The sequence below is a fragment of the Semicossyphus pulcher genome, unplaced genomic scaffold (genome assembly GCF_022749685.1).
Source record: "Semicossyphus pulcher isolate SPU_LCO1_2020_fin unplaced genomic scaffold, fSemPul1.0.p SCAF_3, whole genome shotgun sequence".
Lineage (NCBI taxonomy): Eukaryota > Metazoa > Chordata > Actinopteri > Labriformes > Labridae > Semicossyphus > Semicossyphus pulcher.
This window is the reverse complement of record NW_027211704.1, coordinates 25,109,002-25,126,473: the sequence shown is the minus strand read 5'-3', so window position 1 is coordinate 25,126,473 and position 17,472 is coordinate 25,109,002. Positions and strand designations below refer to the sequence as shown.

Sequence of the window (17,472 nt, the reverse complement as noted above, 5' to 3'; positions counted from 1 at the left end):
CGGAGACGCCTCCCTCAACGACAGCAATAGAGGGCGAGAAGGGGGGGGGGAGAAAGACGATAGGGAGGAGGCTGAACCTGAATGAGCCATCTTCAACCTCCAGTCAGTCAGGAAATAGACAGGCTCTTACGTAACACCGAACAGGCCTGGACTTTAATCTAACCATTATGGAAGTTGTTTAGAAAGGGTGTGTTGCCTGCTAGGGCTACCAGCACGCAACACACCTGCCAGGTGTTTGTTGAATGGTAGCTGAAGGTGGGGATTATGCACAGCAATTTATCACCGAGTCTAAAAGAGACATGATAATTATCACTAGGAGTGTGCAAACTTTGCAGTTTTTTTCTAAAAGTCTCACTGTTTGCAAAGAGGTAATCTCCTTCAATTATTAGTCAAGCACACATGACTAGACACTGACGGCTCACGTGCACACACCTATGCTACACTGCACGTACAAACTGTTTCATTCAGGGCGAACAGTAAGCATGTAAGACCTTTAGAAATACGGAGAAATGTAAGACAAAATGAAGTTAGAGGCCCTTTGGAAACCAACAGGGTAATCTGATTGGCCTCTGGGGCAGCAAATCAACTTAAAGGTCAGCAAATTTCAATTAGTCTCAGCAGCTCTGGTGTCTCACGCCCACAAACACAGGCCAACATACCTCACTGTTCGGAATATTGCATTGGTCAGGTCGTCTCAATAACCATCTAAATATACGATGGGGACTCACTGCTGTCAGCACATGTTCTGTCTCTCCTTTCTTTCCTGCCTGGAATAACTGTTGTTGGAAAAGTCATCAGCTGAGTCACTTTGGCGGATAGGGATATGGATTTGGAAGTTCTTAAATATACCCCCTGGGAGTAGTGGGATCTGAAAAACAGGGGTTATTATTAACATTTGCAGGACAGGAAGAGGAAATGAGGTCGCACAGGCCAAGCTTCTGCTAAGCAAACACCTCAGAGAACAAACCAATGGGATCACTGCAGTCTGCAAAGAGGAAGGAAGCTCAAAGACAAAGAGGATTCGCTGAGGACAAAGTTGTATCTACTTCACCAACATTAGATGTTGATGTTTTTGTCACTTTTGAACAAACTGTCATAAAAACATCAAGCAGAAGCGTAAGAAAACATTTTTTTGTTTGATGCAAAGCTGGTAGACCGAGTTCCTGTCAGACACCTCCAGAGAGCCAGCTGTCCTACAACAGCTGAAGTGACGCACCTCCCTCATCTGAGACAAGATGTCTACCAGTTGTGCATGTCTGTGGCTCCTGCAGCCTGACCGTATGAGCAAAGATGGGCTGGGCTAGAGGACAGCCATTAGGATCATTTAGAAGAGACAGGATGAGGCCAAACCCAACTGGATTCCAGAGAGACCCGCCTCTGGAATTTGAAAGTGTGTCTGCAACTCTTTTTGTGCGGGCAGATCCCATGGTTCACTGGATGACATGATCAAAACTAAAAGTTCTCTTTAAACACACAAAACCTGTTCCTGTCAGTCACAAGTCTCAGAGAAATGATTGTGAAATTATACATAACAGAAAAATAAAAATATGTTACTTTGCAATCATGGTTCATTAGAAATAGATGCGAAACCCTGTAAGAACCCTAAAAGTACATCTTCACATGCTTTAAGTCAGCTGAGGCAGTCGCAGCAGCACGCCTGAGGCCAGTTCACATGTGGTGCCATGGCCAAGTCAAACATGAGCCGCGTTTCAATGATATCTAAAATAAAACAATAGTGGTTTTGGACATACGGCCTCAGTCAGACACATAAAACTGTCTCTGTAATCTAGTTCTTGAGAAAGCCATAAACTTTGAGTTTATGAGAAAGACAGTGAAATGCAGGACGTGCAGAGAAAAAGTGCAGAGATAAAAACAATATAGGGATTTTGTCACTGCTAACCAGACCAAAGCGATTTGGCACATACCAGGAACAAAAGTTCAGAGTACAATATTTTTGCAAAGGAAAAAAAAATACTACTTTACTATTATTAAAGCTGTACTTAAAACACCATCTGGAATGAGCTTAAAAAATGAGCTTACCACACCAAGAGTGTAGAGATAAAACAAGTCTTTCCAGTGTGGCTACAATTGCTGTGACCTCAGAGCGGTGGGAGATGAAACGATAAGAGGTTTATGCTTTCGGTTAACGTGCAGACAATGTGCGAGTCATTACAAACTTTATCTACCTTATAAGACGCCCCTAGGTTTCCTAAATAAACATACTGGTGATTTCTCTTTCATGACTCACAGCCAGACAGTACAAGCTTGTGAGGGGGAAGCCCGCTTTGTTTTGGTTTTTTGGTACTTTTGCTTCCATGTCTTGGTTTGTTCAAAAAATTCCCCAAAATAGAAACTGAAATAGAGTTAAAACATTTCCTGTTCTGTTTTCTTGTTGGTTTGAGGAGAGTTTTCTACATTTGCACTTTACTATCTTTGAAATCCTAACATTCCTTTGACTAAACTTCACAGTAATATAAATAAAGCTATCTTGTCTCCTCTTTGCATATGTGCAGAAGCTCATTGGTATAAGCTCTTACAAATAAATGAAGAAATAAACCAGACAGAGTTGAGTTTGTTTAGGTATTTATGTATCCAACTCTGTGGAAGCTCTCTGAAATGTTGCAAAGGAATCCAGAGCCAGCTCACAGTCAGGAAAGGCAAGTTTTAAGTGTCCAGTGTGACTGCCTTGGATGAATACTATTTTGCCGCTATATCATTACAGAGCTAAATGAGAGGGAGGATACAAGGCATTTGGTGTTCTTCTCTATTCAGAATACCTAGACTTCCTGCTTAGAGAAAGGTCTCAGTTGACCCTGAGGGACAACTGGGTTTAAGTGAGATCCTTTGTTCCTTTTAGTGGTCCATTATACGCCAGGCCAAGCCATAAGACAAAAGCAGTGCTGTGACCCTGATGTGAACCACCTTAGGTCACTTCTGGGTTGTCTTACACCATGCTGTCATGTGTCCTCAGCAGACTTTTAACATACACTCAACCTCAGCAGGTCTCCTGTAACTTGAAAGCTCAGAGGAAAGGAGCCCACACACAGTTAGAAAGGGCATACCTACAGATCACACACCATCTAGGGTGAAATCCAGTACAGATGTTATCTGGACAATGACAAGAACACACAGACAGGCGTATTGAAAGGTGTATTAAATTCAATACAGGTGTTATAAGCTAAGTCGATCTGTTACACCTTTAGGTCCTACATCATGGAAAGGGATCAGTTTGCTTCACTTTCCTCTGCCTGTAACCACATGTGACTGACATGTTTACCCCTGGAGACCGCAGTACTTCCCTGATGAGCTCCACAGGCTCAAAGTACCCTGAAATTCCCAGGACATGTGATAAGACTTGGCCAATGAGTAACAGATTTGGCACTCAGGTCCACACATAACTCATACGCGTTCATTTCCTATAGGCGAGAACATCGACAAATACAAAGATATGAGCTTCACAAAGAGAAGGGAAGACAGACAGAGAGAGGAAGCAGTATCAGACAACCAGTGCTTAGAATAACACACAGGGTGTGTTGCTTGGAAACTTTGGAAACTCTTCTATCTCTTGTGAACAGATGTATTAATAGCCCAAAACAAAAGGAAACTGGTGGTGGAGAAGCAGGGATTGTCCCATCTCCACAGAGAACAGCATTGTTTTTCAAAGGTCACTAGTTAATAACATTTCATCTCCATTGAGAGAAAAAGGGAAGAAAAACGTGAGTGAATACGTATCTAAAATAGCTGTAATCTTCAGACAAAACATGGAGGAACTTCAAACCATGAAACACCCCATTACTCTATGGAACGAAAATAGTTATGAGAGGAAGACAATGTTCAAATACAGGAAGAGGACTATGAGCTCATGAAAACCCCTAACACTCCTCTGTTCTGGGGGGGACAGAACAATTTGCTAACCCTTCCAACTCTACATTTGAACTTTCCCCCTCCCTCTCACCCATTGATCCTTGTCATTATCAATGAGACGGGCCTCTAGCTGAAGACAAGCAAGACACCAAGTTTGTTTTCATCCATTTTGAGCTGTCACATTCCACCCCCTCTGTGCATTTTGTGGTGGTTTCTAATTACCTGCTAAGAGATGGAGGCTGGTGAGCACGTGAAGGGCCATATGGCTAAGTATGGTATCAAGCCTCCGTGGCCTAAAGACTCCCCAGCTTCCTCTCAGGAACACAGCTGGCCATTGTTTTAAGGGGAGACAGCTAAGGTTCTGGGAAAGGGTGAATCACTGGGGCAAAGTGGGATCCTGTGGGGGGGTTTAACACTCCCCGCACACACCAGAGGTAATGCAACAAGGCCCCCAACCATGGCTGGCCAATTAGTTCCCCCTCCACCTTTACGTAATCCCAAAGGATCTGAGGGTCAGAGGAGAGACCTTCGTATGCCCAAGGTTAGGTAGAGGAAGGACCAGGAGGAACCGGAGAGCCAGAGTCGCCATGGCAGAGCCTCTGAAAACCAGCAGGGTACGCCTTGTTTATAGGCAGCTGGAATGTAGCGGTTCTGCTTGTTATTAACCACAGACAACACTCTCTCACATGCCTCTCATGCATGCACATTTAAGCTCTCACCCATAAGAGGCATTGCCATCTTTGATGGCCTGGGGTCTAGATTTGTTTTAGGAAAATGTAATGAACATTGGAGCAGGGTGGTGGTGAGCACACAGAGGGACACTAAGACGGCCTGAGTGGCCCTGTGCCAGGGGAAACAGAAGTGGCATGTTTGGAATCTTGCTTTGAGGGAAGAGATGGTGGTTTGGATGAGGCCACAACGCTGAGCATGTGATGGGGTCTCTGAATGACTTACTGTTAGGGGCCGTTCTGCACCACTAACCCTAGCGGGAGAAGGGGGGGGAGGTTGTAGTATAACTGACCGTTCTCCCCATTTGGTAGCGATTTGCTGAAATGGCTGGGCATGGTTCACAGGCGATAGTATGGAAACATGGACCGTATGGAATGTTCAGATAAGTGAGAATGAAAATAAAAAAGCAGTGTGAGTTCAGCCTCAGTGGTCAAAAGTCAAAATAATCCTGCAAGTTCTAATAGCAGGAGCATTTGAAAGTCATTACGACTCACTATGCCACATGCTGCGATGACTATCACATTTCCCCACTTTTCTCCTGGTAACATGACCCACTAATGATTAAGCACAAATCCATTTCCAGACATACTGTAAAGGCTACTGAAAGTTTGGTCCAGCTTACCTCTGTGGGTCTTTACCGCCCTCTGAGCTGTGTTCGCTACTGCTCCCATCTCCCTGCACTCTGCTGTCTACTGCTGGGTCCAGCTTGCTGTCTGCAGCCTCTTCATTGGGCTCCTGGGCTCTGGGGACAGGGCTGTCAGGGTCCTGCTCAGGAAGAGGGGCGCAGGGCCCCTGGCTCCCTACACTGCTTATACTCCCAGTGGTGCCATGATGTTGCCTGTCCACGCCCCCTCCAGCCCGCTTGGCCTCACTGCATTGCCTCATGGCCTGGAGCTGGGACAGGGGAACGATATCGGCTCCCTGGGGTCGATGCCAGACTGTGCGCCGCCCGGTGGAGTTGTAGTAGTAGAAGCGGCCACTTTGGGGGTCAAACAGCTCCCACCACTGGTTGCCGTCTGCCTGGCGGACAGGAACGCCTTGAGGGGGATCCCAGCCGCATTCGCCACTAGTCAAGTTCACATACATACGCTCGCGGGAGCGTGGCTCCAGGATCTCCACCCAATCAGAGCTGAATGAGGAGAAACAAGAAAAATTGTTAGCTGAAAATGGCAACAGATTATTACCAGACAGGATATGATGAAGCAGTAGAGGCCACAGTTACGCCTGAGTACTAATCAACTCGACAAGCAGTAAACAACTCACACTGTTTGACAGACTGAGAGGCCCAAAAATGCCCATTTGCCCATATGGAGTGTGTCAATGTTTGTGACCCCTACTTGTTTCCATCTGTATATGTTTGTGTGTGTTAGCAATGAGATCATCTCTTTGGTGGGCAGTGGAGCAGCAGGAGTAATATTGTGTATGTGTGTTTCTTGAATACGGAGACAGGTGGACCCGCTCAGTGAGACACCAGGCATGGTGTCAGCAGGGCCCAAAGAGAACCATACGCTCTGAGTGCTACTATCGCAAAAACCACCAAGCTTAACTACAATCACAGAGTGGCAACAGCCAGCTCAGCACAATACACACATACAACAAAAAAGGGACAGTGGAGAGGGGAGGTGCAAAAAAGTGATAGAGGCAGGAAGAGAAATAGAGAGCAAGACAACCCAGTTTGTAGAAAGTACACAAGCACAGGGCACGGATAACAGGGACAACTAATTACATGCAATTAGACCATGAACCGAATTTCAGAGGAATTATAGGACACTCTATTTGGGTTGAACAAAGTGTGTGGGATGTTGCAACTGAATTATATCACCCCGTATAACAGGGGTGTGCTGTAGCCACCTACATGAAATCAGGGACTATAAATGTCTGGCAAATATGCGCAGACTGCAGTTTGCTGATGTTATATATCCAGGTCATGCTACCCTTTAACGGGCTCTTTTATGTCTCCTTTGATCTTGTTCCCTAATGCAGGCCTTAACTGTGCCAGCAAATCCATGTGAGAACAGAAACATTGCAAACAGCCAGCAAGAGTTCTTTCCCAAGTCTCAGACACAGTAGGTCTCCAGAACTGATCCAGAGGAAGGACTCACAACTCTCCTTTCTATTCTCTGGTAATGACCACTTCAGGGTCCTGGCAAGGCTAGGTCATTTCTCTTCTTCAGTATCCCATCCAACTCTAGTCTAGTATCTTTGAAAGAAAAGTACCAGTGAGGAGGAATTTGAGTCACAAAAATGGACCAGAGCGTTGGATTTCTTCCTAACTCTCTCAGGACAGAAAGGCTTTTCTTCCACCTGTCACGATTGCCTGTTGTCCTAGCTACCTGTGATGATCAGAAGGGGAACAGAGCTTAGCATGGATAAGATACCCACGTTCATTGGTTGCTCGTGTTCCTGCCAAGTAAACCCTGTGTGCACCCCCGGCCTCAGAAATAGACACAGAGCTGTTTGGTACCAGTGAGGTCTGCCAGGGTTACAATGTCACCCTGTTCTACAACAGCTGCTCTCCTTTTTAACTGCAAAGCCTTGAGTAACTTTGACGTACCTGTTCATCAAATATTAAGTGTTGACATTTCTTTTATGTGCCAACAGCACAAGTCTCAAACATTCATTCATCAATTTAACAACCAGTTTACATTGGATGGCCATGGAGAGGATATAGGAGCCTTCTACATACTGTCGACCCATGTGTCCCAGTACTCTATGCTGGGAGGCCATCTGGTCGAATCCCTCACTCCAGGCAGAAAGCCCCAACCGTGGTGGACTCAACATGTAGGGTGTTTAAATACAGTATTTTTGACCCACCTGGGATGATACGGAGATTAGAGGGGGAATTTAAGGTAAAAGAGGTCATAAGTATTACAAAATGGTTTGGTTTAATGTGTTTGTTGGTGTTTGCTGGATTACTACAGCAGAGCATAGTGACTGATAGTCTGACTTCTTACAAAGAGAGGGGTTCCAACCATTAGAAGATGACTTGCAGACTAATTAGATCGGCAACACTTCATGGACGGGCAGCCTTGCAAATAATAGAGCATTCAAAGCTGAGGCCAAACAGTCAACACCACCCCACACATACCAGAGCTTTCATCCTTATACTGCTCCCTGCCTCCAAAAGAGGCCTTCCCACACCGAGAAACTGATCTCTCCATGCTGCATTCCTTGTTATTAAGCCCTGTGTTTGTCATTACTCTCTGTATGCAGTGTTTGTGTCGGAATCAAAATAAACCAGTCCCCCATGAACATAGAGTGAAAGCAAGTCTAGGCCGTGTGTTCCTCTCATTTCTGAAGGCTTAAATGTAATGGCAGAGACGGCTGCTGAAGCCAGCACAGAATGTAACAAAACGGGTAGTTTCCTAAACGCCCCAACAAGAAACCACGGTTTGAGGGTCAACTGTGGAGGCCATGGCTGAAGAGTTTACCAGCATGGGGTGTATTGGTTGCGCAAGGACTGTTCCCTCTGGGTAAATAAATAGCAGTTAGAGTACAGAGCGAGCCTGCTGGGCTCTGTTGACACGACCAGATAAGCAGGAAGACAGACCGGTGTTCAGGTTCGGAGATTCCTGGAACATCAATTTTGGGAGTACTCAAACAACATGAGAAAAGTCCATTATTTGGGTCTCTCTAATTCAAAGGGACTGCAGGATTTACCCTCTGTAGATCTGGTGAAAAGTTACTGGCTATGATGTAAATTAAACTCAGCTGACTTTGCTTTAGGATTTTCCCTGACTCGAGAAGCCGACATAAAAATGCAGTGCAGGACTCCCAACAACCCAGGCAGTCTGCCTCATGCTGCAAATGTTCATAAATGGTTTGGAATGCAGTCTGCACCAGCGCAGCGAAGTTTAACTCCAACAGTAATGTTTAATATTGAACTAAAATTAACTTACACACATGATCCTGTGACTGAAGGACACAGCACCTGATTTACCTCAGGGGGAACTCAATCTAATTAAAGCAGACTTGCATGACCAGAGACCTGTGTTTGGGGTTTGTGTGGTCCTACATCAGCCCTGACTGCCTTCAGTAAACATGTGAGAAAAACATAGAAGGTCGAGGAGTCTTGTAAAGATTCTACCAGAAATACTTAAATAGTAACCATTACACAACACCCTAAATGTAAACTACACTTTTTTGAGGAACAATGTCTCCAACAGTATTTCTTACTGAGGACTTATTTATATTGTTTTACTGGACACTTCTTAAAAGTATGGTTATAATTTGCCTGCTGACATAAGACAATTCTGTGTCAAAAACTGCCTACAACTTTGAAAGAAGTGGAAAGTCAACTATGCCATCCAATGTCCTTTAACTCCTGTGGATAATAACACCCTTTGCTCTCTCGTGGCACACAGGATCTTTTGTCTCCCAGTTGGGTCAAGGAGATGCTTCTGCAGCCTATGGTTATTCCACAGCAACTAAAAATAAAACATGTCAAATGGTAAAAAGAACCTCTGCAAACAGAGTCTACCACTGAGACTCACAGGCCAAATCTGACAAATGGACACTCGCGTGGACGTGCACACCAGCACACCTTCTTAACCATCTTGTTTCTCCCGGTCCCAGAGTACCAGAGGTCTCCTTCTGAAGGAGAAATACTCCATCTATCATCTGCAATTTACAGTCAGCTCCAAAAATAACTAGAACTGAGAGCGGTTTCCCAGAGTGAGGGAAACAACAGAATATAGCTCATGGAATCTGCCCCATTGTTCGAAGCCAACGCCAGTGTAAGTGTAAATGGCACTATTCCCAGCAGCAGTAAACATAGAGGACTGGACAATACATTCACTCTAAATAGGGCGACAAGCAGCCTTGTGTCATTGTCCAGCTTTGCATTTTAAACAAACTCAAATACCAATGTGGTTGTTGATGTTGCCAACAAAGATAGAGAGAGACAAAGATTGTTTTCTTTGTGTAGCATAAAGTTTTGACCAAACGGAGGCAGTACTGTTTCATCAGATAATCTGGTAATGGCTGAAATGCAGCTTTATGCTTCAGTGCCATTGTGGCATTTCTGATGGACAGATAGGATACCTCCACACACTGAGCTAAATGGGTGTATAACTGCATCCATTTATCCATCAATTTGTTAAGGTGAGATAACAGACAAAACCAGTCCTGAGCTAGCTCAGCTCCCATTTACCAGTCAGGACTCTTGTAGGGTAACCTCTAACCTTTTCCAACAACAGACTATTCTGAGCTGTTGCTTGTGACTGTCCCTTGTGGACCTGTTCTCACACAGGCCTTGCCATTCATCCAGGAAACCATAGCACTCTGCTCAGCAAGCACAACAACACGAGCTAGGGTCCACCCTGGCCCGTATATTTACAGATCTGATATTTCCTATTTATAGACATGAAACATTCTTTCACCTCAGGTACTGGCCTTAAAATAAGTCACAGCTCAGAACAGAAAGAGAAATAATAACTTGGTTTTGCACAGGTACAAAACCAAAAACAATTTTAATTTGCCCTCAGAGAGCAAGCACAGGCTTGTACCTCAATATAATAGAGGGAGTGATCGGCCAGAAGCAGACTTCTGTTTGATTATGTATTAATGTACAAAGTCTATTCAGCATGGCTGCTAGGTAACCTGCTTATCTAAATATTGTAAAACAGGAGCAGGGACACGGACTGACTACTGAGTGCTTGGCTGTAGTTCCAGTAGCTATGTCTAACCAAGAGGTTGATTGTAAGCCTGGCATGTTGAGTGCTGAGGCCACTGTACCTGTTTGGTTGCTCGTTTTAAATAGTTTTTTGCAGCGGAGCTTGAAGTTAAGTGTGGATATCAACACATGACATGCAAGTCTAGGAAGAGGTTAATCTTATCAGAAGCATAATTCAGCCTCTCCAAAGGTGTATGTTTGTTTCCTGGAAGTCTACATCAATGTGTCTTCAGCAAACAGATCTGGGACGAGCTGTATGTGGGTCGTCTCTGTGCTAAACTCCGCCCATGTGTCCAGAAAAATCACAGGGAGAGTGCACATGTTTCAGATGACAGAAAAAAGCCCTGCACCTGTCATACACACATTCTTTGGCTCTTTTGTTTAACACCTCCCGTTCCTGCCGTGTCACCAGGGTTAGAGGTCAGTTAAACTCATGACACAATTGGTCCCTGTGTGTGCATGTCCGTGTGTGTATGTGCTTTGCTGTAATTTACCAACAAACAAACTGGCACAAAGACTGCTGAGTCTGTTAAAGGGTAATGGACTTTTGAGAGGCAGCTTGGCATTCAGCCGCACAGAAACGCTCACAAAGTTAATGCTCGGAGTTACGATGCCGTATATTTATCTTGTTCTCTGACTTTAACAGTGATGTGCTTTGTACACCAGACACGCGGAGCTGCACACTGCCTGTCTTATTGACTCTTTTGTTCCTTGTTAGAAGTCATACAGGTTTATTTAACATTCTGTTGACTCTATGCTAACGTTAAATATCATCTTCTGCAGGTTACTGTTTTCATTGGTGCATCTTTATATAGTGTTGCTTTGCCTCGCAAACAAAGGTTAGGCCATCCATCTGCTGTACGGCGCCTGAAGAGTTCAGATGATGAAAAGGTTGAAGAAAAAAATCAGTGAAGAACTTGGGATGATCAATGAGACCTTGAATAGATGACCATTCATATGTCCTACCAATATTCTCAGGCCTACTGACTTTCAGACTAGGTTCAAATGCAATATACATTTTAAATTGATACATTTTTTTGCCACTGTACACTTTTCTGGCAGCTATTTATATGCGTTTCCCATCAGCCAATGCAGTAGTGAAATAGACAAATTTGACAATGATAACACTGACATTGTGTGATTGGATATGTCGAAACAAATAAGGTTCGAACAACAACAGTAGAAGGAGATGGATCGGAGCATTTTTCTGTTTTAGTGTAGACAGAAAACATTTTGTGTACATAAAACCAGCATTTAAAGGAGAAGTTCGGTATTTTTAAACCTGGGTGTTTGGGTGTTGGAATGACTCATAGGAACAAAAACTTTTGGAATTGGTCCGGTAGATGTCCTCCGCCATAGCCGCGATACGGCTGCAATCGCTGCAACATAATCCCCTGGGGTAAATGTGCCCAATCAAAGTATGTCCACCAAAAGTGCTTGTTTTTGCCACTGAAAGGCTCAGACTGTTACTCCAGCTGTCTGACAGCATTACGGAAATGATCCCTACAAAGATCGTCCTTGTTCTAAACAGTAAGATCCTTGTGTGTAACCAGAAAGAGAAGTCTCGCTCTGAAATCTCGCAGGTGGTTAGATGTTACCTGAACAGGATGGTGGAATCGAGAGTTTAAGTTGGAGAGAGGATATGTTTACATAGAGGACTGCCAGCATGAATATATTTCAAAAGCCATGGCGGAATATTTATCTGATCGACGATGAAGATGAGGCATTTGAACCACCATCCTGTTCCGGTAACATCTTACCACTTGCGAGGTTTCAGAGCGAGACTTCTCCTTGAGCCAGACTTCTGTTTCTGGTTACACAAAAAGGATCTTACTCTTTAAAAAAAGGACGATCTTTGTTGGGATCATTTCCGTAATTACCTGGAGTAACAATCAAAAACACTTTTAGTGGACATACTTTGATCGGGCGCATTTGCCCCAGGGGATTATGTTGCAGCCATTGCGGCCATATCACGGCTACGACAGAGGACATCTACTGGACCAATTCCAAAAGTTTTTGTTCCTATGAGTCATTTCGACACCCAAATTTATAAAGAAATAGGGACTATTAGTTTAAAAATACTGAACTTCTCCTTTAAAATGGAACCACAAAAATGGGGACATGGCCTCAAACTGATCTATAGCTTTTCTCTCTACGTCACCCCTCCTCCCCTTTCCCCTTCAACTCCAACCCCTCAGCAACAGTTGTCAGTGTCCATTCCTCACTCTTCGTGTGCTGACATTGGCAAACAAGTTTGGGGGTCGTCTTTCACTGAAAGACACGTCAGGCATGATTGAGCCGGCCTCATGTGAGTCAACCCAGGAACCCAGTGAGGCAGGTTTCCAAGGAGGGGAAGAGAGGTAAAGCACTTTAAGTCCAAACAGCTCGGCATCCACATGCCTGGCAGAGAGAGAATAAGGATAGGATGGAGGATAAAGACGAACAGAGGGAGAGACTCCTCAACTCACCCGAGTCACCTGAATCACCTCCAAAAGACCTGCATGGATAAGACACTAACAAGCTGTTGACACTGGGTGAAACTTCTATTGGGACCGAACTGATGACAGAAAACAACACTAAGGACACTGTTCAGTGTCAGTATTTGCAAGTTTTAAAGTGAAGTGTTGCTTCCCTGAAACTTGGAGTTTGTCTCTTGCTGCAAGAGTCAGGACAAATAAAACTAACCAGCACATATTAAGAGGCAAACACTGCTTTTCTGCCAATTGATGCAGATCAAATGTGAAAATTCTTCAGAAAAAACTCTATTTCTGAAGCTGTCAACATCACTCAATAAAGTATAAAGTAGTAAAGACTCCTCCAACTCTTATTTATATCGTATTTCCTGAGAACAGCATGATTGGCAGTTCTGAGTCACAAGGGTGACTGCACATGTTAAAACCGCAAGAACCAGATGGTCCGGTTTTGATGTGCCATGAGCCTGGCTTACACCAATGTGTGCCATTGTTAGACATGGGCTCTATTTTAACCCCTAGCAAAGTAAAAAATGTAAAGTGGATTTTGAGTCTTTCTGCATCATGCAAATCTGTAAAAATAAATACTGAATACTGAATGAAGCTTTGTTCAAGACAAACAAGCACAGGAACACACTGGTGTTATTAAGAAGTCAGTTAAAATAGCGTATTCCTTTTTTCTGCACTCACGAGCATTTTGTTGTTAAAATTAAATCTATTGGCTCTTCGTGAACAGAAAAAAAGGGTTACCTAGTTGACAAGAATGTCCTGTGATGACTCACGGCCATATGCATTACAAAGCCTGTGAAATGCACCCTATTATGATGCCTGTGATGGTGCAGACAATGCAGACTATTGTCAAACCAACAGGCAGACTTCATTCAACGAGAAACCTCTGCGTTGCCTCCACACAGGGGGCCTAGCCAATCAGAGCTGCGGTGGGGAGGAGCCTGGGACATGTATACGAGGTCTGGGGTGACCTCTTTCAACAGCTGCCCTAATCCAGAACTAGAGACAGTTTCCCCTCTCCATTGGCACCGGATTAGATTGGATCTCACAAGATCCTTCAGTCACCTTCAGCGAGGCCCGTCTTTCCCATGCTGCTTTCCAACTAGCGATTTTACATGGCCTCAGTGAATTCATTCCCTGTTTACTGCAACAAACTGATTCTTCATGAGATGTGAGATAATAGTGCCTACCTCGCCACCAGTTCCAGCAGAACATTCTTGTGTTGGCAGTCTTGAATGTAACTTCAGATACCCTCGCTGTAATCCGCCTACAAACGATCTGCAGAGAAGCCGCGCTCTGTGATTTCTCTATGGAGAGTATTGTCTTATCCCGCCATCCTATCTTCTCCCACGAATGCTGCAACTTTCAGCAGAAATGCTGGCAACTTCCGGCCCCCTTACCGCTACGCTTAACAGTCGCTGTCTGTCTGAAGCACTACTCAGCAACAGGGTCAATAAATTGCCTTTTATAGGGGTAAGCCTGACCAAACAGAAGTCCCTGTCCTCCCTAAAATCCACCCCTTTCCTTAGTTGAAGACCACATGGGGCTTTTTCAGGTCAGATAAGACTCTCGACGAGAGTGAACATGTGCAGGAGAGGCTGAGGCAGGATCAGGGTGTTTACCACATACAGGCCTGCCTTTCTGTCCGGTACACCAGCTGTCGAAGAGGAACAATGGGGTCACTTGTCCAAACAAGAGAAATGAATTAACCTATTAGGATATGATTGTGCTGAATAACCCTAAACATTCATTGTACAAACTTTATCTCGTCAGAACTTTTAAGCTCATGGATGTTATAAATGAAGAATTTCAATCTGTGCCGTCTGCGTGCCGCCATAATAACATTTTCAATCATTCTCTGAGCCACTTGCCTACCAACAAGAACAGTTAGTAACTTCATATTGAGCCGGACCACGACATCCCCCCCGAATCCTCCCCTGCTGACATGACAAACGAGGCCAGAGTCTAATCCCAGGGCAGAGTTTCAGGGTGAGTGGGGGGTCAGTGGCTGGACGAGGAGCCACACAGGAAAGAAACGTCCAGATTGTCCTCTAGAGGAAGTGAAGGTGCAGACGACAAGCCCTGCAGGCTTTCAAACGCAGAGCAGCCCTGGTGAAGATGTTAGGCAGGGTCTGTCTGGGCCTGAGGGGGGCAGTGGGGAGGATTATGATTTAAGAGGCTATCCAGGCCTGTGGATCAACTACATATGGACTGATTAATATTTCCTAATATGAGTTTGAGGTTGTGGTAGAGGGAGACAACTGTAATGCTGCATTTCAGTAGGCATGTCTCAACCCCGTCAGTCTCAGCGTTACGTTTATGATTGTGTTTTATGTTCTTTTAGATGTTTGTGTTGAGCTCTTCAGGTTAGTACTCCGTCAGCTTTCTGCAGGCCATCTGAGCATATGATCGACCGACAAGTTATTATCCCCTGTAATGCTTGTGAGTGATGATCAGCACGCTTAGCATCTAGTTCAGCCCAGTGTGGGCCAGGAGGCTAACCCAGCTTTAATCCAAACAGAGGAAAGGTTTGAGATGTCACAGGTTAAATAGGTACAGATAAATGTGTTTGGGCAAATCACCTTAACCTCATTATGGAGTTACTGTGACAGGCCACAGAGAATTAAAGTCAGATAAATAGTGCGTTTAGGTTTATATGGATGTGACTGGGATTACAGAACAGAGAGCAGGAAGGAGAGGAGTGAAAGCTGGAAAATATGATTTGAAGCTTTATGTCTAAAAAATCATCCACAGTCATATTATTAACATGTCATAACAAGCAATTGTCCCACAAGCTTAAAAATCACTTCCTTTCAACGGGGAAACAAACTTGTTAAATCGTCTGTAGGATTGACATCCTGCCTTGTCCTTGTCAAAAGGCCAAATTAGTATTCAAACGTGTTAAGGGAATGTATGGTTTGTTCCCTTGTGTCTGTCCACAGTATGGTAAACAGTCAGACAACATCCTACTGTCATCTCTTCTCCTCGCACTGACAAGCCAATATGACCAGAAGCTTCAGGCAGGAGCAACACATATTGTCACCAATTGTTCTTCTTGTCTGCCTCTCATGTAGTGTTGCACAGATAAAGATGTAGTGCTAGACAGATAAAGAGTTTAACACGTCTGCAGAAACTAACACCATGCAGTCATCGGATGAGCACCAGCTGGCTGAAACTGCTGTACCCAGACAGTCAGGTTGGCATGGCGTGACAAAACTAACAGCTTCAGGCTATTTAAATGACATCTGACTGGGCAGCATGGTTTTTAAACCAAAGCCCTGGCATAGTATTCAACAAGAGGTACAGGCAGGAGAAGAAGGAGGAATACTAAGACATCAAAGATTCTCATAACTTTAGGCATTAAAGGCATTAAAAGCCATCAAGTCCAAACTTTACAAAGTCATAGTAGGCTACTAAAAAGCATGTGTAAGGCTATCATGCCAAAACAGTTAAAGAAAAGGGAACCAAAATAGCTTATCCTATGGCTGGATCTCAGAAGCTTTAAATAAGACTGAAAGCACTAAAGCAAACCATCTGTCTCAAGGAACCGATGAAAGCTAAACAAAGTTTTAACGCACATCTGCAGTTTAAACAGATGCTGAATAAATGCAACATGTGGAGATCAAACCAGTATAGCTAAACCTCAGAGCCCCAGTTACCATCAACCAGTAAAAACTGCACCAACAAATTGGCTGTGGAACAGTTGCCTTCCGTTTAGGTTATTGCTCTCTTCACCACAGAAAAGGACCGAAGTTTAGTCACCTCGCACGATTTGAGGACAAGGGAAAATCAAAAGTAGGGCTGCTATGATAGATGAACGAAGAAAGAAGGCTCAGTCTCCCCCACAGCTTTAAATAAAATTTAACTCTTCAACAAATACTACAGAGATCAAACTCTAATTAATAATTAATTAATTGTCAAACTCATAGAAAGCATCTTTTCCCAAGTTGAGTGCCTGCAAGCTACAAGGTGGTTTGTTAACAACTGTCCGACGTTGTGCGTTGTAAATAAGAGCAACAGTGACGTTTCACAGTTCAGAATCCTTTTGACCTACTCTCTTCACATTGCTATATTGCCCTAACCAAGTACTTCATTTAAACAAATTCTAGCTAACACTTCAGCTTTAACACTAGGATACACACTGTAAAGTACTGAAACAATTTAACTATCCATTGAGTAGCATGGTGTTGTTCACTGTCTGTTGGCTGCCCCCAGGAAGCTGTCTGCGCGCGGGGTGATAGCGAGGCAACTGAGCAACTTTCCCTAGATTAGTTTGTATAACTTTACAATTGTACTAAAAGTTGACTTACCTTGTCCCAGCCATTTTCTTCACATTTTAAATAAAGCGTAAATAAAGGAAAAAACGATATAAAGCAAATATCGGGATGAAGGTTGATTTTCACAGCGTACAGAGCGGTCCGTGGAGTGAGCACGGGACGGTCCTCCTCCGGTGGTGAATCCGATATGGAGTCTCCGCCTCTGCACGTGAGTCATAGGTTGGGATGAGGGTCACCCAGTCTGCACACCCACCCTTCCCCCTCTCCACCACACCCCCACCCTCTATCCCCTCGACTGGCTGGCTGGAAAGAGTAGAGACCAAACCATAAGCAAAACATTTCTGAGCTCACTTGGCTGAACAAAGCAGAGATATAAAAGTTAAACTCATGTGACTAGAAACTATGGCATCAGGCGTCCAGGGAACATTTTGGTCCTAAAGTTGTCGGC

At 44.2% G+C, this 17,472-nt stretch overlaps 1 protein-coding gene across 2 annotated transcripts in view; it reads right to left on the bottom strand.

Moving 5' to 3' along the window:
* arhgap46a (Rho GTPase activating protein 46a) overlaps window positions 1-17,157 on the bottom strand; it is a 30,892-nt gene extending 13,735 nt beyond the window's left edge. For both annotated transcript variants that reach the window (XM_069678915.1, XM_069678916.1), the window contains exons 1-2: window positions 17,058-17,157; window positions 5,216-5,722 (exon numbers count right to left, since the gene is read on the bottom strand). In XM_069678915.1, the coding sequence (XP_069535016.1) occupies window positions 5,216-5,722; window positions 17,058-17,071 (521 nt within the window). In that variant the 5' untranslated portion in view covers window positions 17,072-17,157. The remainder of the gene's footprint in view (window positions 1-5,215; window positions 5,723-17,057) is intronic.
* Between the last annotated feature and the right edge of the window lie 315 nt (window positions 17,158-17,472).